Genomic DNA, 26,428 nt, shown 5'->3' with positions numbered 1-26,428 from the left:
TGATGGTGAGATCTCTGGAGAGTCATTCATCTTTAGAAAGGATGTCCACTCTCTCTGGATTAATGTGGTAAATTCTGGATCCTCTAAAAGTGACGTATTGAATCGCCACCTTGTGGGGGACTTGATGTGTGTTGAGTTTTTATTGATAAGAAGACTGGAGCGTGATCACTGATTATGATGGGATGGATTGTGTTTTCTTGGATATGCTGGGTAATTGAGTTACTTACAAGAAATAAGTCGATTCTAGATGAAGACTGGTGGGAGGAAAAATATGAATATTGCCTAGCTGATGGGTTTTTCATTCTCCAACTATCGCCAAGTCCAAGTTCCTTCATGTATTGTTTGATTATTTCCGTTGAGTGCCAGTGTCTTGTGTTACCTGGTGTGCTAGAGCGGTCAGTTGTGGGATCAATGACGGTGTTGAAATCTCCGGCTATGATGATGTTTGCTGAATTATATAGTAAGGAGAAAAAGTTATGGAAAAAGGATGGGTTATCATTGTTAGGGCCGTAATGTTTGCAAATGTGAATGTTGTATGATTAATAGATGCATTAACAATGATAAATCTTCCTTGTGGGTCAATGATGGATGAGTTATGGATGAATGGGATATTTTTATTGACTAGGATAGAAACACCTCTTTGTTTTGTGTTTAGCGTGGATGAGAATATTTTATCGAATTGTTTGAGTTTAATATATTGTAGTTCTGAGTTTGTAAGGTGGGTTTCTTGTATAAAACATATATCAGCCTTTAATTTTATGAGATGATTGATGATTTGGATTCTTTTAGTTTGTGTACGGAAGCCACGTACATTCCACGTAACCAGATTAAGTGTCTGCATTATTATGTGTTTGGTATATCTTGTCTTGAATAAGATGTAGAGAAGAAGTCAATAGGGAGGGGGAAGGGAGGGGGGCTGGTTGCTATAACTGCCACAAATTTTCGGTACATTAAACATAGATGACTAAACACATAACTAGACATAACGGTGAGTAATGACATCAACATAACATGTAAGCAACACAAACACACATAAGAAGAGAGAGAATAAATAGAAGAGAGAGAGAGAGAGAGAGAGAGAGAGAGAGAGAGAGAGAGAGAAACAACAGTGAGGTAGATGTATAAGTCCTCTATAGGGCAAGCAGGCGGTTACTCTTTTTTTTTTTTTTTTTTTTTTTCCTAGGAGCGAAGTCGGGGATGAGTCTTACAGTTCGAAATGCAGGGTTGTTACAGTTATATGTATGAGTCTATTGCAAATTGTTCAGAAGAGCCATGGCGTGATTTTGGAGTTGCGAAATAATTGTCCGTCGATATAAAGTTTGTCCACTATGATCGATGCGCGTTTGTTGTTTCGTCTGTTTTCTTTGAGGATGGGATACAGTGCTTTGCGACGTTCGTTTATTTCATGTGGATATTGTTCGTTGAGTCCAAATGATGTTCCTTTGAGTTCCTTTCCTCTGCTTCTGACCAGTTCTTTTTGTTTGAAGTGTTCGAATTTTGCGATGATGGGTCGGGGTCCTTTGGATGATGGTTTACCTAAGCGGTGTACTCTGTGAAACGTAATGTTTTGAACAGTGTCGGGGGGGATTTTGAGTTGAGTTGTAATGAAGGTTTTGATGAGGCTTTCGGGGTTGTCGGGGGTTTGCTCGGAGATACCAGAAAAGATGAGGTTGTCACGCATGGAGCGGGTCTGTAAATCCAACATAGTTTCTTTCAGAGTCTTGTTTTCTTTGGAGATGGCGTGTATTTGTTTGTCGAGTGTTTTACAGATTTTTTTATTGTACTCAACTTTTTAAATAATGCCGGCAGCCACTCTGGCGGGCCCCGATCCATGCATACCTCATTCATTCTCCTCCAACACCTCTGCTCTTACAGAACAGCCCCAGTTCATACCTATCTGGCTAACATTACATTTCCTAGTGATTTATGTCAGTGACAAAACAGTTTGCCAGTGAACTTTCCATCCTAATGTAGCTAATATAACCAAGCTCTGGCTCTGTCTTCATTTCCTGAACAAGTGCTCCAAGCCTCTGAGAACGCACGATTCATGCACGAAGAGGGATACGCGCAGAGGGGGGATGGACAAATGGCAGTTGAGTGTGATATCGCCATTCAATTATTTTGGGCACTTAAATTGATTGGATGGTGTTTTTTTCAGTCCTGTCCGCTCCACAGGGGACTACATTTTTTTGTTTTTGTGTTAGAGCATTTAATTAATTGGTTGTAATCGGGGTGTGAAGGGGATTTTAAGCAATATAGTAAAAAATGCTCCAGGAAAACATGTTGCACCCCACCTGTAACACTCGCTAACATTTGCTACCAAACTTCCATATTTTCTCATTCAATACTTGTGACTTCACTTATCAACTCCATTGTCTGAACTGTATCATCACATGTGAACTTGGTAGAGTATTTCCTTCGTCTGGCCGCAAATCTCCATTTTCATGTTTCCCTCTATTTACAAGCAAACACGAAAATGAAGATTTGCACAAATCTCCACTGTGGTTGGAGTTTTTAGAAGCCTTCCTTTTCAGTGTGCATGCCTGTCATTGTTGTACAAACTATAGACACAAACACAGAGAAAAGTTGCAGTTTTCAAAAATCCCTGGCTACATGGGGGGAAAAAATCTCTGGAGCACTGGCCGTGCCTTCCGCCATGTTTTCAAAGGCCAAACACTGCAGACTCTACATGCACAACATGACTTCAAATTTCAATCAAAATTTCACTGTAAAAAGTCGGTATCGGATCGGTATCTGCATAACTAATCCTAAAAAAATCAGATAAAATCGGAAGCAAAAAAATCCAGATCAGGACATCACTAGTTCAAACACATGCATAAACTGGTTAACAGGTTAAACAGGTTAACTGGTTCATCTAAATGGCCAGTCGGTGTGGATGTGACAGTGAATGGTTGTTCGTCTGTTTGTCTCCCTGTGATGAACTGGTGGCACGTCCAGAACATGCCCCCTCAGAAAATAAATGGATGAATTAAACAATATTTCAAAAAATGGAAGTAAAACATTGGCACTGGTGTTGCTCACTCCGCCCACAACCACGCCCACAGGTCCATAATTACACACTGTACAACTCAACATTTTTCTGGAGTGAAGAGATAAAAGAGGAGACATCTCTTCCTTCCTGTTGCCAGGTGTTTCTCAGTGGCACTAAGTATCACTTTACAGACAGACAGAAATTTCAGCTCCGTAAAAAGGCCTCAAAGATGTGTTATGAGTGACTCCTTTTTCATGCATCTATCATATGATACATGATATATCATATATGTGTATACGATATATCATATATTATATGTATGTATATGTCAGGGGTGTCAAACATGCGGCCAGCCAGAGATTCCAGTCCAGACCGTGGGATGAAAGTGTAAAAATTACACTGAAGATATTAAGAGTCGAGGTTGTCAAAATCATGTCAAATAATGACAACTACAAATTTTCTTCTTGAAAAATTCTGTGAAAAAAATGTAAGTAAAAAAATAACATTACACTGTGAAAATATTTATATTTACAAACTGTCCACAATAAAATAAATACCTAAATAAAAATAAAATATGAAACTGAAACGTGCAATTGTAACAATATTCTGCCTGTTACCACAGGTTTTGTGCATTTACAGATCCACTGTGATCTGTAAGTTGAACTGATAAAAAGCTGGGATGTAATATTGTAGAAAGTTCTTATTTTAGTTCCAAACTCCAAAATTTTAACAATATTCTGCCTGTTACCAAATATTTGCATAACATTGGGTGTAAATGTACATGCATAAATAAGTTGAGGCAGAATATTGCTAAAACTGCACAAATTTTTTGAATGAAATCTCAGATCTTTCAGGTTATTCACATCTTTTTTGGGAAATGTAAATATTTTAATAATTTCATGGGGGGTTTTTTGTACTAAAACAAAGCCAAAAACTTGGAGTTGTCATTATTCATAGGTTATTATGTTATTATTTTACTCGTCTGGCCCACTTGAGATCAAATTGGGCTAAATATGGCCCCTGAACCAAAATGAGTTTGACACCCCTGTAGGGATGTAAACAATTAATTGACTATCAATTAACTGTCGATAAGAATTTGCTTGATTAAATTATTAACTGTCAGTTAATTGCCCTTTTCCATGGCGGGATTTGTGGTGCCAACAGTAGGAGGCGCCACTGCCCAAACTAAGCTTCATTGCTGAAGCTGAATAACGGGGGAGTCACCCTGTCCACACCTGTACGAAAGCTGCCGGTTTTTCCACACTGTGATGCCGCAGCTGGGACAGCTGGTCATTGAACTGGATCAGGGTGTTGATGACTTAGAATCGCTTTAGGGACATGGTGGAGCGAAATGCAGACTGGCCCATCTATTTGTGGGAGTGGTGCACCCCTGCCAAAATACATGCGCAGTATCGGATCGGAGCGTTTTCTGGTCAGTGAGACAGAAGTTGAAAACATCCTCCAGGCTCCTGATCTGGGCCACAGGTATGTCCCACATTATGTCTCACAGTCATCCCGGTGGCCACAGGCAAATAGCGCGGGGGGGGGGATCTCCGCTGAAATCTCGCTCCATCATGTCAGCTAGTGATGCGAAGGCAGAAATGCCCATTTCTTCTAAACTGCCCCTCTTCAGAGCCATTTATTTTATTGAATTTCCCTGCAGAATTTATTTAGTTCTACTACAAAATGTCATTGCCTGTACTGTGTCCAATGGTACAATACATCAGTCATTAAGGAATATGACGTGCTTTTTTCATGAAGTATATAAACAATATTAAGCTTTTATTCTTATAGACCTAAACGAAAGAGAAATTCAGGTTCTCGGGAAAATCGCTTATCAATTAGTTGTTAATCGATCAATAAGGTCAACCAATTAATAATTAATGGATTAATCGATAATTTGCATTCCTACACCCCTGGTATATATCATATATGTTTTATCTTCCATTTTTCTTTCACGCATATTTTCCTGCATCATCCAGCACCGTCAACAACCAGCCAATGTGCATCAAGGAGCTGGTCTGAGGTCAGAAAACTAATCAAACATGAGGAAAGAGCCCAAATCCCCAGGGAATCCCAACAAACACACATGAAAATCAGTTCCTGTCGTAATCAGACACTTAATTGCAGCTCAGTTGGTTCAACGTCAACAGTGATTCATCACAGGCTTCTAGGAAGGAAGGAAAGGATTCAAGGGAGGAGGTGAGATGGTAGAGAGAGGGATGGTGGCAGTATTAATCATACTGCCCGAAGGACAGACAGAAAGGAAACAAGGAAGGAAGGAAGGAAGGAAGGAAGTGAAAGAGGGGCCTTATTAAAGAGGAACTGCTTCAATTACAGCGTTTAGGGTTCATGTCACAGATTGGGCCTCAGACCAGTTCCAGATGTGGACCCAGGTACAGCTGACCTTTAATTCTGTTGATGAAGCCCAGGTATAAACCCCAGGATCAGACCTGCAGCACAGACAATACTGCATTACTGCCATTTCTATCTTAATACATTACTATCTTATTGCACACAATAGTGCACAAAATTGCATCCTAACAGCACATACTGTTTTGCATACTGCACTGGCCTGTACATACTGTATTTTACATTTCTTTGTATGTCAGGGTAGAGACTGCGATCTGGTAGGATCGGCGATTCTACCAGTAGAGACTCCGATCGTAGTCTCTACCAGTAGAAACTCAGATCAGAATCTCTACTGGTAGAAACTCCGATCCGAACCCTAACCCTAACCCTAACCCTTCTACTGGCAGGATCGGAGTTTCTACCAGTAGAGACTCTGATCGGAGTTTCTACTGGTAGAGACTCTGATCGGAGTTTCTACTGGTAGAGACTACGATCGGAGTCTCTACTGGTAGAATCGCCGATCCTACCAAATCGCAGTCTCTACCCTTACATATATACATTGTACTTAGTCTGGTACACTAATTCTTCAGTGTTTTTATATTGATGTACATATTCTTGAGTGTTTTTACATTTTCTTTTTTATTTCTATCTAGCCGAGAACTACCTCTAAGAAAAGTTTTGTTATGTGCACATAAGGACAATAAACATTCCTGAATCTTGAATCTTAAATTTCCTTATCAGACAGACAACTGTGCATCAGTCAGTACTTTGTTACTTTTTCAGCTGCTTGTGACAACAGACCACTTCGGAGTTGACGTCATGGTCTACTCACAGCACTTGCACACATAGTCTGGTAGCAGAAAAACACGGCATATCAATGGAGGTAAATTGAGAGATCAGAGAGAATAGAGAAGGAAAAATGTCTTGCTATGCTGTAGGTTGTCACAATAGAAATGCTAAAAAAAAACAAAAGAAGCAACCTTAACTTTTACCGAATACCGTTGTTGAAGACGCCCTTTGAGGCAAACTGTAGATGCTTATGGTTGCAAGCCATTAAATGGACGGACTGGACTGATGAAATCATCCAGCATTCTCAGCTCTGCTGTGCCCATTTCATATCAGTATGTACATTAAACAACACTTACCCAGCCATGCAAGTGCAGTTGACTGTCAATATATGGTAGGTCAACTTGTCGATGATTGCCCACGTCTTGTAAAACGGCGTTTTATGTCATTGTCGCTGACTAAGCACCACATCGCTCCTCAACATACAAAAACCATCAGACGGTATTCAATATCCTGGATATGACTGCAAAGTACAAAGTTATTGGCATTGAGGGATTTATATGCCTTGTGCTTTTCTTTTGTGTAAACACTGGGTTTTTCAACAAGATATGAAAAGATGTCCAGCCATTGTAGCTTCGTCCATTTCGTTGGCTCCGCCCACTAAGCCGACAGTGAGTATGGATCAGGAAACCTCACACTGCTGCTTAATGGTCAACTTATCTTTGAAAGACACCTTGTCTCTTGTTTACAGACTATTAAAGTAATCAAAGAAGGCATCTGCATCTTCCATTACACTGTTTCTCTCCTGATTTTCGCCCTCCTGAGACCTTCCCTGTACTGTTGACACCACAAATTTCACTTTCTGCCACCAGTTAAGCCCTGCCCATAAAATACATCATCTGTTTACCATCATCGAAATGGTCTATAAATTCATGGGTTAGTCTTGAATTTATAAAGTACCCTTGAATGAATATAGTAACATCACTTTAAGTGTTTTCAGTACTTAGAATATTTCACTGTTTTACTGTCTTAAAAATGTCCTTTTTTTTTTATCTGTTTTGTAAAATCTGGCATTTACCCAAGTTGACGCCAAGGCTCAGTGAAGTGTTTTTATTCTCTCTGAGACAGAAGTGCAGCGATAACAGAATACACATCAGATTGAAAATGACTGAAATAATTGACAAACAAAGGTGGGAGAGTCATCTGACGTCAGACTGCTGATAGAGGGGGGTCAGTGGCATCACAATGTTGGAAAAGGACGAAAAGAACTTTAAGTGTAACCAGAGGAGTTTAACTGAACCAGAGCCAGACTGGACCTGGGTCTGTGTGTGTTTGATGTGTGTTTGATGTGTGTGTGTGTGTGTGTGTGTGTTGATGAGTGCATGACTCAAAGGCCTGAGGCTCAAACCCAGCCCTGCTCCCCTTAATGCCTGTCTCACTCACAAACCTCCAAACACTAACACATGGGACGACAGAGGCAGATATCTGTGTGTTTGGGAGGTCAATGGAACCCATTGCTCCAAATGAACCCCAATCCAAAATATACAAACTAACCAGGTCTAGAAGGAAACGCTTTTACTACTGGAGGTTTCAGGACAAGAGAATTACAAAGTAGATGCAGGGCAACATGATGTAAACTGGTAACAGTGAAAATGGAGACACACATATATGTATGCATATATACATACATATACATATATATACAAAGATATATCTAGATCATAATATTGGAAGGTCTCAGAGCGTGCGCGTGTGTGTGCATATGCTTGTGTATATGTGTGTGTGTGTGTGTTCAGGAGCAGCCAAGTAGAGATTTCCCAGCGCAGGAACAAAACCTGCTGCTCCTCCTGCATGACTGCTCCTCAATGACCCCCCACCCTTCATCACACCTCCTCCTCACACAGGAGGAACTACTCGTCTCCTGCTGGGACCGTTTGTCCTTTAAATGTCCCCCTACCTCTGTCTCAGGAAATGGGCAAAATTGGATTCTTATAAAAGACAAACAGCTGTCTTCTAAAAAAAAAAAAAAAACAGCACACATGGAAATCAGCATGAGTCACAGTCACACAACACTGAGGAAAAGTTTCACTGGGGGTTTAGGTTGGTCCTGCACACACTAACTAACAAAAAAGTCACAAAAAAGGTACACACAATGTCATACATACAAGTCTGAGAGTATTTAGTTTTTCTATCTCTAAGAGAGCCACCTACCACAGGAAAGTCATCACTCCATCCTCCCCCCACTCAGCAAAAGTACCCGGATACGTAAACCCCCCCTCCCTCCACCACCACCTCCACCCAACTCAAACTGGCGCAGAGTTGGAGGTTCTGATCTTCATCCAACTGCTTCACACTCCTAAGCCAACCCAGTGTGATGTGAAGGTCACAGTTCAATAAAGCCAATAGGACCACGTCATCTGCAAAGAGGCAACAAAACTACTCATACACAACGGTTAACAACAATAACAACAACAGTAAACAGATCAGAGTCCACTTCAAGTGTGAAACCAGATGAACCATTTCATTTATTATGTTCAAATTCTCCTCAGATAGAGGTGAGTATTGAAAAGATTATCATCAACCAACCATCCAAACCAACATATTCTATTTATTACCAGAATGTACAGAGAAAAGCACCAGAATATGAATAAGTTTCACTCTAACACACAACAGTTATAACATCCATCCATGAGTCAAACAGCTGACCACTCTTTTTCAATAATGTCTCTGATTATTTTCTCAGTTAACAGGTTGATTCATCTATAGTTATAAAATGTCATTCTCAATAGTCCAGAGTAGGGATGCACAGATACCACTTTTTTCCAGACCGAGTACAAGTACAAGTACTTACATTTGAGTACTTGCCGATACCGAGTACCGATACGAGTACTTAATAATCCCATTCTAGTTCTTAGTTCCTTTTGTAAATGTGCTTTATTGTCGTTGTCATTAGTCTGACTGAAACAAAGTGCTGCTACTGACATTTAATGTGTTGGAATGAGCGTTTCTCAATTAATCCACCAGAGGGCGCCGCTATTAATTAACCATACTGGACAAATACCATGAAGAAAAGTCAAGTATTTGAGAAGAAGAAAGTCAGTAATAACAAACATGGAGACGACAGAGGTTACACTAATGTTGCAGCATTTCCACTGGTAAGGTTTAAAAGCGAAGCTTCAGCAGGTAAGGAAAAGATAAATGAGCAATAAGTTTCGTTTTCACTTCCGCTGGTGGCGGTCCGTACCGCTCCTTACCCCCATAGTATTATAAGTAGGACAGAAACAGGCCCAGCCCTGGGTAGCTGTCATAAATATGTCAGTAGTTTTTCAGTAACTCACACAGTCACTCTTTGAACAGATCTGCTACCTCTACGGTTCCCGGTGGTATCTCCGTCTGGGTACGTATCTGCGAGCACCTGGAAAACGGATGGAATGTACGCAGAGGATGAACAGAACGCTCCTCCGTATCCGTCTGTGTCTGTAACGTTACTTGCAGTCAGCGTTACTTTTATCACCGTCATTTATTTAGAAAAATCTCTACACTCTTCACACTCCTCACACATTTTTCCACTGCTGCGTACCTGCTGTACTTAACTGTGAATGTCACGCGGCCGTAAGTGGTATCGGTGCAGTTGTATTGGATTACTTTTACAAATATGAGTATAAGTACACACTAGGGCTGCACGATTAATCGATTTTAAATCGAAATCGGATTTTTTAATTAGAACAATTTTTAAAAAAGGGAAATCGTAAAATCGATTTCATCTCTCTCGTGCCTCTGGGCTGTGCACTTGCAGGCTACCGTAGGCTCCTCCTCCTATCAGTGACAGCGGTCTGTCACAGAAGTCCGTGTAACGACCGGACTTTAAATGTGATAATGAGCCCGCAGTACTTATAGCAATGTAAGCCGTGGCTTCACGCACGGATCCCGCAACTGAAATAAACTGCATGTGGATCACTCATCTTCCGTTGTCCTGGATCCGTACCGTACTGTCTTCTTCCGAACTGGGTCCGGGTCTTGGGGTCAGCAGCCTCAGCAGAGGAGCCCAGACAGCCCTGTGCCCACACACATCCACCAGCTCCACAGATAGAATCCCTCCAGCGTGTCCTGGGTCGGTCTGTTCCACGCACGGATCTCCCAGTTTAAATAGAACCACATGGGTTCACTCATATTAGTGTGATCCATGCACGCACGACTGATGCCTGTCACTGACTTACATTGGTATCACTTCTGTGGGCCCAGATACCCAGAAAAAACAAAACAAAACAAAACAACTCTCTCTCTCTCTCTCTCTCTATGTATATATATATATATATATATATATATATATATATATATATATAAAATTTAGTTCTCTTACTTGCTAAATTTTTCATTCACAAAGGTAAGTTCTGTAACACAAAACCAAATATTATTTATTTTTTGAAAGATGTTAAATTTTATTTAAAGCTGTTAGATAAATCTGGAAACAAAAAGGCTGTAAAAACCATAAGTATTTGCTCTGATTTGGACATTGTATTATAGTGTATTCCCCCTGGCAAACTTATGTTATTTTCTTGTTGAATACATTGTTTGTATACTCTACTTCATTCAATAAAGATTTAATTAAGAAAAAATAAACTTCTGTGGGTTAATCACGTGATACCATCAAAGATTTGAGGTCAGAGCAGTGCCTTGCATTGTGGGCTGCTCATGAAAACGACATGCTGACTTCTGTTGTCTTTTGTAGTTTAACCCAAAAATCGAATCAAAAAAAAATCGAGTTTTTAGAGGAAAAAATCTGGATTTTTTTTTTTTTTTTTTTTTTGCCAAAATCGTGCAGCCCTAGTACACACACTGAGTATCGGAGCCAATGCCCGATACTGGTATTGGAATCGGTGCATCCCTAGTCCGGAGTAAACCAACTAAGACACTGTGCATTTGACAGAGGTCATCTGTTCATTTTAACCATCAATTAATCCAAGACGCTCATTTTTTTCCCCAAATAACACAAAGACAATCATCATGTGTTCACACTGGACAAGCTGCAAACTTGACATGTGTGAAAAAAAAACCCATTCGTATCTTAAAAAAATGCAGGATTAATCTCTGCCTCTAAAAGAAAAAAATAGTTATTTGAAAGTTTGGGACAAAGGATGACGGATGTTATTGAGACTGAACTACAGTCACATCTGATGGACTCATCATTTTCTTCAGACCATTATAATGGAAAAGGTTTCACCATACCTTCACAGGCCAGAAAAACCAGAAACACACGTGTTTCACATCCAACATCCAACCAGCCATGACGCCCTCTGAGGCTCACTGAAGCCCCAAAGGATGATGGGATACATACTTATGTGCATACTACAGAGAGAAACTTTAAAAATGATGGAAGGTGAGAGAGAAAACGGACAAAGGACTGAAGGACGAAGCAGTTTCCACCACTGAGGCAGACGTGATGACTGCAGCAGATGGCAGACTATATGAGGAGGGAATATACACACACACACACATACACACCCACACACACACACACACACACACTACCGGTCAAAAGTTTTAGAACACCTAATTTTTCCAGAATTTCATTGAAAATGATGCAGTTTAATGTCTCAGTGTACTCTGAAATCAAAGCATAGAACAAATAAACAACTGAAGTTAAAAAAGAAATCATGGAATCAATTTAGAAACCAAAATGTATTCTAAACTTTGACTCATCAATGTACCCACCTTTGGCAGATATAACAGTTGAACACACTCGTGGCATTCTTTCTACAATGGAAATCAAATTCTTCAGAAAGTTCTTCCCAACTCTGTTGCAGAAGTTCCCATAAATGTGTAGCACTTGTAGGTTGCTTTGCTTTCACTCTTCTGTCCACCCACGTGCACCCACCCACCCACCCACCGGCGAAACGCATGCGCGTGTACCCCATTACACACCGTCACATCAACTGATGAATTCCACAGGAAACACTGACTGTATCCAGTGGTACAATAAATCAATCATTAAGGAATGAGACATGCTTTTTCATGAAGTATATAAACAATATTTAGCTTTTATTCTTATAGACCATATTGAAAAAGAAATTCAGGTTCTCAGGAAAATCGCTGCTTATCAATTAATCGTTAATCGCTACATAAGGTCAACCAACTAATGATTAATGAATTATTCGATAATTTGCATTCCTAATTGACACATGATCAAATGGCGTTGAATAACGCGCGAAAGGTTGAAAATGTGTAGGTATAGCATGCCACATGCCATAAGAACTGGTGTGACATAAAACAGCATATATTGAGATCAGTCTGACATGTGATAGTGTTGGTGCAGTGCAGACCCAGGATGCAAACCTGTTCACATGGACAGAGGATGAGGACATGTGTGTCCCAGACCACCTCTGAATGCGTACTCTGTGATCAGACAGGAATGGACCCTGTAATGCATCCTGAGTGGGTTTATGGGCTGGAACAGGGCCTGTTTGTCCCAGACCACTTTGAGTGTATTCACACCTTGCATTAGAGCATCAGTGAGGACACAGGTTCATGCAGGTCCAAACAGGGACAATGGTAAACAAATGTGGACATATGTGAACCAAAGGACCTCTGATTCTGGTCTTTAGTGGTCCCATCAGAGTGGGTTCTGAGCCCGGTCTTACCTAGGACCACCCAGGATATGTGTTAATGTCAGGTGTGAACAGGACCATAGAGCCAGGGTTACATGTGGGAATATGTTTCAGAGGATGATGCAGGTGGTGTGTTACATAGTTGTTTAAATAAAAAAAAGATGGTAAACAGAACATCTGTAGTCATGCATTTAATTTTTAACTAAAACTAACATTTTCTGCATCTTGCTCAGTGTTTTCTTCATCCAGTCTTTACAACCTTTTACAATCATCCACTGACACTGTTGACGTACGAGTACATTTCAGACCTGACGTCTTCAAATGTGTCACAGTGTCTCTCCCTCACTGAGCAGCTTATTTTATTGTGTTTCACCACAAATGCTCCTGTTTTCACGCTTGGATTGCAGTTTTTTTCTTTAAACACAGAATGGCCAGATCAAGCAAAAGTGAACATCAGTGTCAAAAATTAAAGTTGTACCTATTATTTCTCAAATAGGCTCATTTTTTTAGCTTAAGAACTCAATTTTATGGAACTGTTTACAAAATTTCAGTATCACTAGTAGAAAAAAAGATATTATCAATATGAAATGAAACATGAAAAAGGACTAAATATGTAAATGTACTACTAACTTTAATAGTAAGATTTTTTTCTTGCTTGTATAAGTGATATTTTAAGTCTGTGAATCTGTAGGACCTAATTATTCAACAGTACAAGAATACAGAAAGGTTATGTACAATCCAGTCCAATTTATCATTGCAACATTTTAATCCAATATTGATCACAATTGTAATTAAATATCATTGCTAAAGCCCTATGTTTCATTTAGGATCTTATGAGAACAGCATGTTTTCTACCTTTGCGTAAAGTGAAAAAAAAATGTGCATTTTGAGTCATGCAGAAGAAATGTAAGTATTTTTACCCCAAAATTTTATTTCTGCAAATTGAAACATGTCATGTGAAAGTACTTACTGAGACCTATTCATACATGTATTAAACATAGAGATAAGTTATTTAGCTGTCAACACGGAGCTAATTGAACATGAAATGTGTCCCCATGTCACCACTTGATTTGGCCCAGAGGTCACATCCCGACGATAACACTCATGGTATTTTTCTTTTGCGGATTCTAAAAGTTTTGCCTCCATTTATGTATTGTTTCAAGAAATATCTGCGTCCAGGTGGAAACGGGAAAACTGTGTTAAAATGGTGTAATACGTATGCCATACCTACATGTGGCGCCATACACAAACACAGACAGAGCCGCAGGATACACTACACAGAAGAATGCAATGAGCATGTGCGTGAGGTTACATCCAGGGTTTTCTTCTTCTGGTCACATGGTACTATGGTGTCATTGTTTTTCGAAAAACTGGTGTTTTGCCCATCCATATGACAACGTGAGGGCAGCATTGGGAGATTTTTCTGCTCTTGGACCCAATTTCCAAAAATAGCATTTCAGGGCACCAACAACGCCAATGTCATGTGGACAAAAGGCCGAAACGATATTAAACTTTTGCAGATTGATATAATTTCTTTGTCGTGTGTGCAGGGCAAGAGAAAAAGCCACATCCCAGAATGCAACACATATGTCAAACTTGCAAAGGTCACATTGGGTCAGATCAGAGAATCAGACACTATATGACACTTTACAATATTCCAACTAGACAAAAACATGTATAAACTTTTAATTTAACTGGACTAAAAATAAACCAGAGCTCAATTTAACTGAACTAGAAATATCCTGGTTTCAAAATACTCAACTTTCAATACAAACAAGACTCCAACTGAACAAGAGTTCACCTTTAAGACCAATTTATTCCCCATTAACATAAATTTGTCCATTTCAAATGTTATCAAGTGTCACTGTTTCTACATCCATGGTGTTGGAATTAGAGTTTTTTGAGAGAAGAAGAGGAAGAAAGGAGAGTAAATAACAAACATGGCGATGACAGGATGTACTACTGATGCTGATATTGAGACTGTCAGTCATCCTGAATCAGTTCTTACATTTTCACCAGATCATTTATGGAAATTATTCTCTTCAAATTTGAACACTGGCCCCGCATGGTTCCTGGTGGTACTGCAATATTTCCTCCATTGGGATCGCATCCACTATCGCACAGAGTACAGACAGAAATACAGACACAACAAACACAGAGGACAGACAGAAATACAGACACAACAAAACAGAGGACAGACAGAATGCTGAATCCATATACATGAGTATTTAACACTGAGCATAAATGGGACTTTAAAGGTTACACCAACACACAAGAGTCCAAATTAATGGGATGAGAAATACAAACTGGGGTCCTAAATGAAACCAGTCCTATTGGACCACCTTCACTTGATTAAAAACATGGAACTAAGTCCAACTTCCACAGGTGTGGAAAGTGCATTCAATGAAATGCATAAAATGATGCGTCCAACAAAAAGACCAAAACGTGTGGGCTCATGGACCGATTCACGTCATTATTGTCACACCCTTCTAGACCCTTGTAGATACTTGTGGACCCTTGTAAACCCTTGTGGACCCTTCTGAACCCTTCTAGACCTTTGTGGACCCTTCTGAACTCTTGTAGACCCTTCTGCACCCCTGTGGACCATTCTAGACCCTTCTAGACCCTTCTGAACCCTTGTAGACCCTTGTGGACCCTTGTAGACCCTTATGGACCCTTCTGAACCCTTGTAGACCCTTCCAGACCCTTGTGAAGCCTTCTAGACCCTTGATTGGACACAGCTCAGGTAAGGCTGTGCGATTAATCAATTTTAAATTGAAATCAGATTTTTTAATTAGGACGATTTTTTAAAAAGGGTAATCATCAAATCGATGTCATCTCTCTCATGTCTTTGGGCCACATGCCTCCAGGCTACCGTAGGCTCCTCCTCCTAACTGTGAGAGCGATCTTTCACAGAATTCCGTGTAATGACCACAGACTTTAAATCTGTGATGGCATCACGGAATCGCTGAAAATTCCATGATGGGCCCACAGACATGATACCAATGTAAGCCGTGGTCCATGCACGGATCCCCCAATTCAAATATAACTGCATGGGGATCACTCATCTTACATTGTCCATGTACAGATCCGTACCGTATTCTTCTGATCTGGGTCCATGTCACGGGGGCAGCAGCCTCAGCAGAGGAGCCCTGACACTCCTCTCCCCAGCCACATCCACCAGCTCCGGGGGAATCCTGAGGCGTTCCCAGGCTAGCCGAGAGATATAATCCCTCCAGCTTGTCCTGGGTCGGCCCTGAGGTCTCCTCCACACACGGATCCCCCAATTTAAATAAAACTGCACGAGGATCACTCATCTTACATGGTCCACGCATGCATGCATGACTGATGCCTGTCACTAACTTACAATGGTATAACTTCTGTGGGCCCATCACGGAATTTTCGGCGATTCCATGACACCATCACAGATTTGAGGTAGGGAGCCACGTGTTGCAAGCTGATTTCTGTTGTCTTCTGTAGTTGTACCCAAAAATTTAAATCAAAAATCGAGTTTTTAGAGGAAAGAAAATCAGGATTTTATTTTTGATGAAATCGTGCATTGTGCTCAGGTAACACAACTATCTCAGTCCAACTCTGTCGTATTCAAACAATGATGGTAACGTAAAACTGTTGGAGCATTTTAAGTCACACACACACGCACGCACACACACATACACACACATGCACACATGCGCGCGCGCACACACACACACACACACACACACACACCTCTAATAACCTCACACATGTAGAATAGCAGGTCCTCACACCCCCATCCAGCTGCCTTTGAAGTGTTTCTGAAAGAGAGGGGAAGTAGGGAGGGGATTATGTGTGCATGTGTGTGTGTGTGTGTGTGTGTGTGCGTGCATGCATGTGTGGTGGGGGTGAAGCAGGAAGGAATGTTTCAGCAGAGTAAACAGTGTGAAACTCCCTGCAGAAAACACTTCAAAGCCAGACAGAGGAAACCAGGATAATACACACGGGCATGCACGCACACACACACACACACACACACACACACCACACACCACACCACACACACACACCACACACACACACACACACACACACACTGCATCAAAGGCAGGTAGGAGTCATCTCTCAACATAGGAAAATTAAAACCTGCAGAAAGCCACAAAACACACACAGAAAAAGCCAAAACTATAAAAACTTTACAAACAATACATTTCATCAGCAACATATTTGACACTTGTTCATGGGTTAGGGTTAGGTTAGGGTTTAGGGTTAGGGTGACCTCAGCTCCTCCATTTACCATCAGATACGACGTCCCCTTCACACATAGAACTGGACACTTTGACCAAATGAGTCTGTGGTCTGCTGTGTCAATCATTTTACAGTATTTAAACAGTATTTATCCATTTTACGGTATTTAAATAGTATTTATATATTTTACAGTATTTAAACAGTATATTTATTTTGCTGTATTTAAACAGTATATATTTATTTTGCTGTATTTAAACAGTCTGTTGTTATTCGACTGCTGCTTTTTTATGATTTTGCATCTTCCACTTGAACACAGGAAATGGCTGAGGTCTAAAGGCCAAAACAACGTCAGTATCTGCATGAGTGAACGTTTATGGTCCTGGACAGATCCTTATTTATGACATACAGTAAAAGGAGACGGTGTTGGATATTACAAGGACTGAAAGAAAAGCTAATGTAGATCTGACTGTTTGAACAAAACCTATGTTCTGACATGTGGGCGAAAACAAACCCATTTTCCAGAGTATGGTTCTGACAGCAGATGGAGGGGATGAGACCCTGAGGGAAACAACTCCAACACTAATCACTCCTGTCTGCTCCATTTCATGTCCAGTTCAATGCTGTGACCCATTTTATCCAATAATTACTGTGACTGATGTTCTACAGTTGTCCAGTTTATACTAAAGTCACATTAGTCGCTTTTCCATTGACCCTCAAATTGCGCAAATATAACCTATGAATAAAAATTTACCTAATGGAAAAACAACAATTTCGTCAAAACTCTCATTTTTCGATGAAAAGTTTTTGTGCTTCCAAGAGGTGCTTTTTAAGGTGTAGCGAAATTGGTGTATCGCGGAAAACTGCAACAGAAAGACCTTTTTGCACTACTAGAGTCATGAGAACCAAAAAAAAACAAAAAAACAAAAACGGATGTTGATGGATGTTACAACAAGCAAAGAAGAAGAGTTTTAAAACAAACATGATGCGGTATGTGTGGACACACGAGGAAACCGAATATTTTTTTAAATTAGCTTATGGTATTGTTTAAATTATGTTTATGGAATCACTTCTTCTGATATTTCACGATAATAAATAAACTAATAATCGCATTTGCAATTTAATGGAAAAACCGACATTACGCACTTCTGTTTTTTCAACACTTACCTTAGTAAATATCGGTAAAGATTCGGACATATGTTCAATGGAGAAGAAACTAGTGTGTGTGAAGGAAACTGACTAAAATGACGATAGGAAACAAGATGAAAATACTGGATAAAAGAGTGAAAACTGCACCAAATCAGGCTGAAGATCATCTACATACATCACACAGATGGGAAAGACCAACCACAGCACAGTGGGTTTAGGATATGGCTTCAAATCAGGGTGTGCGATCTGACAATATTAGATCGTATCGACAATCTGACAAAGCAGAGAGATCCTCTAATCATCTATAATATGATGTAGTTAGAGCCATAGAGTATTCAGCAGCTCTGTATATAGTTTTATGCTAACACACAGACATCAGTTCACGTTCATGTCAAGGATTTCACATTGTGTAGCGGGAGTCATGGCTGACAGCGAAACGGACAAGTTGCTCCCTAAAAAGAACTCCACTTCCATCATATGGAATTGGTTTGGCTTTTCCCCAAACAACAAAGTGCAAATGCATCAGATGGCAACACTACAAACCTGTTCAATCACCTGGCAACGTGATATCATGACTCGCATAAATATACACACCACTTTTATTGGCGTGTTATCTGGATGCATTATAAGCTTTCCGCGTGTATGTTCACGCTGTTATTAGCCCCCTGTCCAACCTGAGTCGATGCTGCCCAAACGGTATGCTGAGAGCAAGCCGGATTAACCATATGGGCAACTGGGCAATTGCCCAGGGGCCCGCGACCTCTGAAGGGCCCTGGGTAGCTCGGGCATAACAAAAATATCTGCTTATCTTTTGCTTATAAACGAAACTGTCCGCTGCCCGGAGCCATTGCACTGCACAGAAACCCTGCTCCTACTGTCTGTGACCGTGAACTAAGACCCTCTCCTCATTGGTCAGTCCAAAAAGCGAATCAGCGGTGACGCAAATCAACGTGCGTGCACTGAGCGGGATGTGAGACGTCAAGAACTATGCAACACGAACGCGAATCAAAACATTGCAAACATGGAGAAGCAGCTAAGTGGGAGCGCCAAACGAAAATTAAAAAAGGAGAGGGACTAGATTAGATTATACTGATGCTAATGTGTTTTGTTTTCATATCATCATATGCAAGTGAGTGGCCTTGACAAGAGGCTATAGTGGTGCACTTGTAGTTCTACGAGCATTTCACATTTGTACATCAAAATGCATTTGATGATAGTTAGATATTGAAGTATGGGGTATATTTACATATATTCCGGAATTTATTCTGTATTTTGCCAGATTATAGGGATCCTGGGATTGTGATGATGGGGCCCTTGAATATTGTTGCCCAGGGTACAATGAAGTGTTAATCTGGCCCTGGCTGAGAGCCAAACTGGTAGAAGTCCCACCACAGCCAGAGGCAACAGGTAGCGTTAAACAAAGCAAACAACTTTAAAGCAAGCATTAGTAAAGGCACTCTTTATGAGAAGAGTAACAAAAGGTGGAAAGAGGTAACGGAAGCAATGACTTTTTACCTGGCAAAAGATATGCAAATCAGTCTCAAAGATCAATGTAAAGAATTGTGATAAAATTAAGATTGAGATTTTTTTATTTTTTTTTTAAATTGTGATACAATATTTTTGCCATATCGCCCATGCCTACTTTAAGTGTGTTTGAGAATAAAACATTGACTTTTAATCAGGGGTGTCAATGTTGTTTTAGTTCAGGTTCCACATTCAGCCCAATTTGATCTCGAGTGGGCCGGACCAGTAAAATAACATAATAACCTCTAAATAATGACAACTTTTTCTCTTTCTTTTAGTGCAATAAAACATGAAATTACGAAATTATCTCCCCTAAGGTCTGATAAAGGTTCACATTGTCTTCCAAATACAACTGTCTGATAGATAAATGAATTACCTACACATATGAAAATATTTCCATTTATAAACTTTCACAAAAAAAGGTGAATAACCTGAAAAAACTGAAATTTTGTCAGAAAAATAAGTGTAATTTAAACAACATTCTGCCTCAGCTGATCATTTTCACATGTGCATTACACACATTATTACACAAACATGTGCTAACATCAGAATATTGTTAAAATTTTGCAGTTTGGAACTAAAATAAGAACAATTTCCACAATATTACATGGCATCTTATTTTTAACACAATTTACAGATTACAGTGGATATACAAATGCACAAAACATTTAATAACAGGCAGAATATTGTTAAAACTGCACATAATTCTCTTAAGACATTTCAGGTTCATATTTGTTCAGGTTACTCACATTTTATTGTTATAGGATAGTTTGTAAATGTAAATATTTTCATAGTGTAGTGTTATTTTTTTCCATATTAAATTAAGAAGAAAAATTGTCGTTGTCAGTTATTTATAGATTATGTTATTATTTTACTAGATCACATTGGTCTGTATGTGGAACCTGAACTAAAACAAGTTTGACACCTTTGATTGTTAATACCTTCAGTGTAATTTTTGCACTTCGCAAATTCATTCCACGGGCCGCATTGGAACCTTTGATGGGCCGGTTTTTGCCCACGGGCCACATGTTTGACACCCCTGATTTAAATGAGAGCATCAGACCAGTCTTTAGCTCAGTATAGTTTTTTGACACCTTTTCCTTTTTAACTTCCTCAAGCATGCCCATTATTCCACAGTGAGAGCAGCAGCAGCAGAGGATCCAGGCCTGTTTACCACATCAAATAGTTCTAACACAACACACAAAAGACAGGAAACCAGCTTTACTACCTGCACTTCAGCTAAACCACAAAGGCCTGTTTTCCCACATCGGCTCATCCAACACCAAGGCCAGCCAATAACACCTCTCACTTACAGCAGTAACAGAGATTAATAACACTGTTCTACATTTTCTTAGAAAATATCTGCTTCAGATATTAAATCTGCTAAATCTTACGTACTTTAATAGGATGAATCAGAAAACAAATGACAAAAGTGCTGGTTAACTCATGTTTTCAATTTATATGATGGTGTGTTATTACACATTATATGTTGGTTTATGTACATTTATACAATGGATTTATAACGTTCCACTAGATAGAACCTGAAAAGTGAATGTATTGTAATGTGCAGACACTTTTTTGAGGTAGATCTGGTACCTCTGAGACAAACATTCCTTTTAAATAAAACCCATTCTCTCATTAATTCTCAGAATTTCACATTTCAGCCTAACACGTGTCTTAGAAAATACAACCAACTCGCACTTTGACTTGATTTTTCTATAATAGTGACTCACATTTGGTAAAGTTGAGCTACTTTTATTCTGGAAGCATTTTACTAGTAGACCAGTATAGTTGATCCTGGGTATATTATCGCATAAATACTGTGAATGGACCCATAGCTATAGTGTGTCAGTCTTTGAAGTTTATTTTGAACATAAGTAGAAAAAATACAAAAGTAAAAGAAAGGCAAAGAGAAACCATAAATTTAAACAGAACATTGTAAAGTATTGAAGGCAATAACAAAGGTAATGCAAGGCAAAGAACACAGTGGTGAACTACCTCATTGTGGCTCCTCAACAACACTTTAAGTCTGAAATGGAGTAGGAAGAAGCCCAGTTTATAATTTCCGATCCCAATTTTACATAACACATACAGTCCATAAAAAACAGGTCAGCACTAAGTTACTGAAAAAGAGCTAATGTTATAACAAACCATAGAAAACATAAGAGTACAAAACAATCCAGCAGGATTTCCTTCTTTAAACACTTCCATTACCATCCAGGGTTAAACTGTTGTTCCTCATTCTTATATTTCTTTAATAATTAGATTTTATTTTTTCCTTTAAACTGATTTATGCTTTTACTTTGCTTTATTTCATCTGATAAACTGTTCCATCATTTAACCCCTGTGATTCATTATGTGTGACACTGCATTTTATCTTCAGTTTCCCTCTTAGATTATATCCTCCTTCTCTCACTGAAAACATTTCTGTAGTTTATTTGACAGTCAGTTGTCTTGCTTTAAATGTTAGTTGTGCTGTTTTAAACTGAATCAAATCTGGAAATTTTAGAGTTTGTAATCTTAAAAAAGTTCATTTGTGGTGGTCCCTACATCCTGCCTTATTTATCAGTCTAATGGTCTTTTGTTTGGATCGTATATATTGTTTGTATATTGGTTTTATATGTGTCCCCACAGTTCAATACAGTAACTCAAATATGGTCAAACTAATGAACAGTATACAGTGATTTATGATAGAGGATATGTTTTGTTCTTCCCAGGGTGCCAATACTCTGTGACTTTTAAAACATTTACATACACAGGTGGCATCAAATCCAGGCTCTGTTATGGAGTTGTTATAGGGGAGTCAGGAAATGGCACCAATGGTTTTATTTTTCTTATTTTTTTTTTAAACAGGTTAGGCAAGTGTGTCCTATGTGTGTTTAACATCTTTACATCAATTTGAATGGAATATGATGTAAAATGTGTTCATCCATTCACAAACACTGAGCTGTAAAACAACACAAGTATCAGAATTATTCAAAGGATTAAACTTAAACTGTCTTAAAAACGAGCTAAAAATATTCTTCTCCTCTATGAATCTTTAAAGACACTCCCATCCGACTGTGTAAACAATTTGTGAAGCTGCTGAATATATTTATTATTTTAATACCTCTTTTTTCATGTTCTATCATTATGAATATTGCATTATCATTTTAATGCCTTGAGATTTTTTTTGTAAATGCTGATTTATGTAATGCCTTGCCATTTGTCTCTACGAAAAACTGTATTTTTGGAGCAATAATAATAAAAAAAAAAAAAAAAAAAAAAAAAAAAATAATAATAATAATAATAATAATAATAATAATTAAAAAAAAAAATATTCACAGGTTTTCATCCCTTAGTGTGTCTGTTTAGGAAACACAGACAATGAGTCCTTTTTAAAGATTGGACTTAGTTCTGTTCAACTGAGCCGAACCACAGATGCAGACTCAGGTAAAGGTAAAGAAGGTAAAGCACCGCCGACAAAAACATTACAACTATTATCAGACAACGACTGAACCATGATCCCAGACACAGACAGACACAGAAACAGACCGAACCGAACCGACTGAGAAAACTGGGCTAGATTTGAGACGCAGCAGCAGGTTTGAGGAAAAATAAGTCGAAAAAATACGGATGGAAAGTAGTAAGTGTTTGGGTTTTTTTTGTTTGTTTGTTTGTTTGTTTTTTTTTACCTTGAATCCACACCTGTCCTGGTTCGACCTCCTGCCGCCTGAAGTTGTGGATTCGAAATGTGAAAATAAAAGCAGAAGTAAAACACCGAGAGACGTGAAGAAAGTCCGAGACGCCGCCATTCCTGCATCTGAACCGACACTGACGGAGCCGGACGCACGAGCAGAACGCACGAGCAGCACGCATGTGCACGGCGCACGGATGGACGTGCACCCCGCCTCTCTCACGTTAAGGCAGTGGTTCTCAGTCTTTTTCTGTCGGGCCCCCCTTTGGTGGACGAAAAATCTCCAGGCCCCCCTCAACCCCAACAACATTTTGACAGTGGTGTAATTACAACTTTATTGAAAGAAACATCAATATTGAAACAATATTCAAGCACTTTTCAGCACTTCTCATTTTCTAAATTTTCCAACACAGCACCTTATTGCTGGGGTCAAATCCACATCTACAGAATACATGCTACATAATACTCATGCTTACCTTTTCACTTTTTATCACATTGATGTCCATTGTATTATATTATAACATCTAAAACTATGTTTCATGAAAGCAAAAAGTTTAGAGAACACAAAGTTTTATCCAAAAAAGGGAAGCCACCTGGCGTTCTTCAGACACATTGGCACAGAGCCAAAGATTAACCGTCATGCATGAATGAAAAAAGGATCCAGATTTTTTTTTTTTTTTTTAGATTGATTTTATTACGCAAAATTAGGCTAAATTTTAAATGCATTATGAATTTATTTATTTTCTTTATGGTTTTTGTTTAACCTCCTGAGACCCAGGAAAGCACAAGCTTTGTCTCTTTTAAATTAAATAATTGCCTATATTGGAAACCTCATGATGCAACAAGTGTTCTAGTTGCATTTTTTCTTATTTTTTTCTTCTTATTATTTTTGAAGAACGTCCTTTGAGATGGACTTTTTTTTTTTTTTTATATAAAGCAGTGAAACTCTTGTGCACAAACGTGGACAGAAACCCTTAACTGGGTCTTAGGAGGTTAAGTTTATCTGATCACAGAGCAGTCAAACTTCTAAAACTAAGATGATACTTTCTTCATTGTATTGCATAGGGTCTATAGAGACTGCCCCCATTTGGTTTGGAGAATATTGCCTTTATAACCCTTTGGAAAGTGAGCTTAAACTATGTGTCCACAAATGTGGATGTCATGCATGAAAGAGTTTAGATAAAATTTGTTGGAACCTCTTATGTCCAAAACGGTTATTTTTCAAGAAACTGGAAAAACGATGTATCTTCTAAGTAAATCAATGGAGTTAAGATATGTGGCCACAAGCTGTTTTCAACACTTTTCATTGGCTAAATGTTTCTAAAACCATCAGGTAAATGTGAAGACTGAACAACAGAATCATTTTATGACAAAAAAAAAAGACCAAAAAGGACTTACAAGGTTTCTGCCCGACAGCAACAAAATTTAGCTGGAGTTGACCTGAGAGCACCCACTAATTTTCTTTCAATTAGTGGTCTGCAGTGTTTACATGTCACATTTTAGTATTTTTTTCCCCATTTTGGAACCTTGGCGGAGTAGATACTAAAAAAACTAGTACCGGTACCAGATTTCAGGTCCTTTTACGTAATGGAAACGCAAAAAGGCCAAATTGAGTCAAGTTGCATTCTGTTGTGTAAATGGAAAGAACGATGTCTATTCTATCAAGCACAGTTGGAAATTTTAACTACTGAGAAAACAGGTTTTTTTGTGAATTTTTAGGAATATTTACAATAAATCATATATTCAGAATGCTCACCACAGACACGTCAGGGTTAATGGGTTAACCTATGATAGTGTATTAGTGCTATGAAAGCACTATATAGACAAAACGTTTGATTATTATTGTTGTTGCGTCTGATATGAGTGAACTCCCTCCATAAACTAAACTGTCTACATCCATGAAAACAGCCTGTGCACAATGTCTATGCAGAGGTCTGGTTGGTTTTGGGGAGTCTCCTCTGGTCCTCTACAGCAGGAGTGTCAAACTCATTTTGGTTCAGGGGCCACATTTAGCCCAGTTTGATCACAAGTGGGCTGGAGCAGTGAAATAATGACATAATAACCTATAAATGACAACTCCAAGTTTTTCTCTTTGTGTTAGTACCAAAAAAACATTAAATCATGAAAATATTTACATTTTACAAAGAGATGTGAATAACCTGAAAAACTGAAATTTTATTCGAAAAATGTGTGGTGTTTTAACAATATTCTGCCTTGACTTATTATTTATACATGTACATTTACACACAATGTTGCACAAACATGTGGTAACAGGCAGGATATTATTAAAATTCTGAAGTTTGGAAGTAAATAAGAACAATTTTTACAATATTACGTCACAACTTACAGATCACAGTGGCTTTATAAATGTACAAAACATTTCGTAATAGGCAGAATATTGTTAAATTGCACATTTCAAGTTGTTCATATTTGTTTTTATTCATTTTTTATTTGCATTTTATTGTGAAAGGATAGTTTGTTGACGTAATATTTTCACAGTGTAATGTTATTTTTCTCACTTGCATTTTTTCACATAATTTTTCAAGAAGAAAATTGGTAGTTGTCATTATTTCTAGGTTCTAATGTTACTATTAGGGACCGAGCCCACAGGGCAAGTCCCTCTCACAGAGTGAGAGGGACTTGCCTGAAAGTGTAAAACTATCTCTGTTTACTAAGAAATAGAGGAATCAAATGTGAGGAAAGCACCAGCACCACACACCATACAACACAAAGTAACTCTTCCATATTGTACCTTTAATATAAATGTTTCTATTAAATATTTATATCACAAGGTCAAAGTAGTGTTAAATGTTCAGTGTATTGCATTTAGTGATATCTAGTGGGTGAGATTGCAAATTCCTGAAAAAAATACTGAAGACTTTTCAGAGAAAATGTTTGGTTTGTTTGTTCCTGGCTTTTTATTGAGTAGTTTAGGACATAGTAGGTGATGATAATACAGATGAACATGCTACTAACAACCAAACATTTTTTATTTTGCCTGATTATAGATTAATTCTCATATAATGATGAACAAGGTTAAGGATATTTTACATTTCTACATCTAAATCCAAATCCTAAGTCTTATATATTGACCTTTACAGCCTGGTGAGTAATAGAGTAGAA

At 38.7% G+C, this 26,428-nt stretch overlaps 1 protein-coding gene across 1 annotated transcript in view; it reads right to left on the bottom strand.

The window, feature by feature from the left end:
* LOC115419601 (interleukin-17 receptor D-like) overlaps positions 1 to 23,423 on the bottom strand; it is a 92,053-nt gene extending 68,630 nt beyond the window's left edge. The window contains exon 1 of the mRNA XM_030134497.1: positions 23,304 to 23,423. Coding sequence (XP_029990357.1) covers positions 23,304 to 23,423 — 120 coding nt within the window. The remainder of the gene's footprint in view (positions 1 to 23,303) is intronic.
* Between the last annotated feature and the right edge of the window lie 3,005 nt (positions 23,424 to 26,428).

The sequence above is a fragment of the Sphaeramia orbicularis genome, chromosome 5 (genome assembly GCF_902148855.1).
Source record: "Sphaeramia orbicularis chromosome 5, fSphaOr1.1, whole genome shotgun sequence".
NCBI lineage: Eukaryota > Metazoa > Chordata > Actinopteri > Kurtiformes > Apogonidae > Sphaeramia > Sphaeramia orbicularis.
This window is presented reverse-complemented; position numbering and strand designations above follow the sequence as displayed.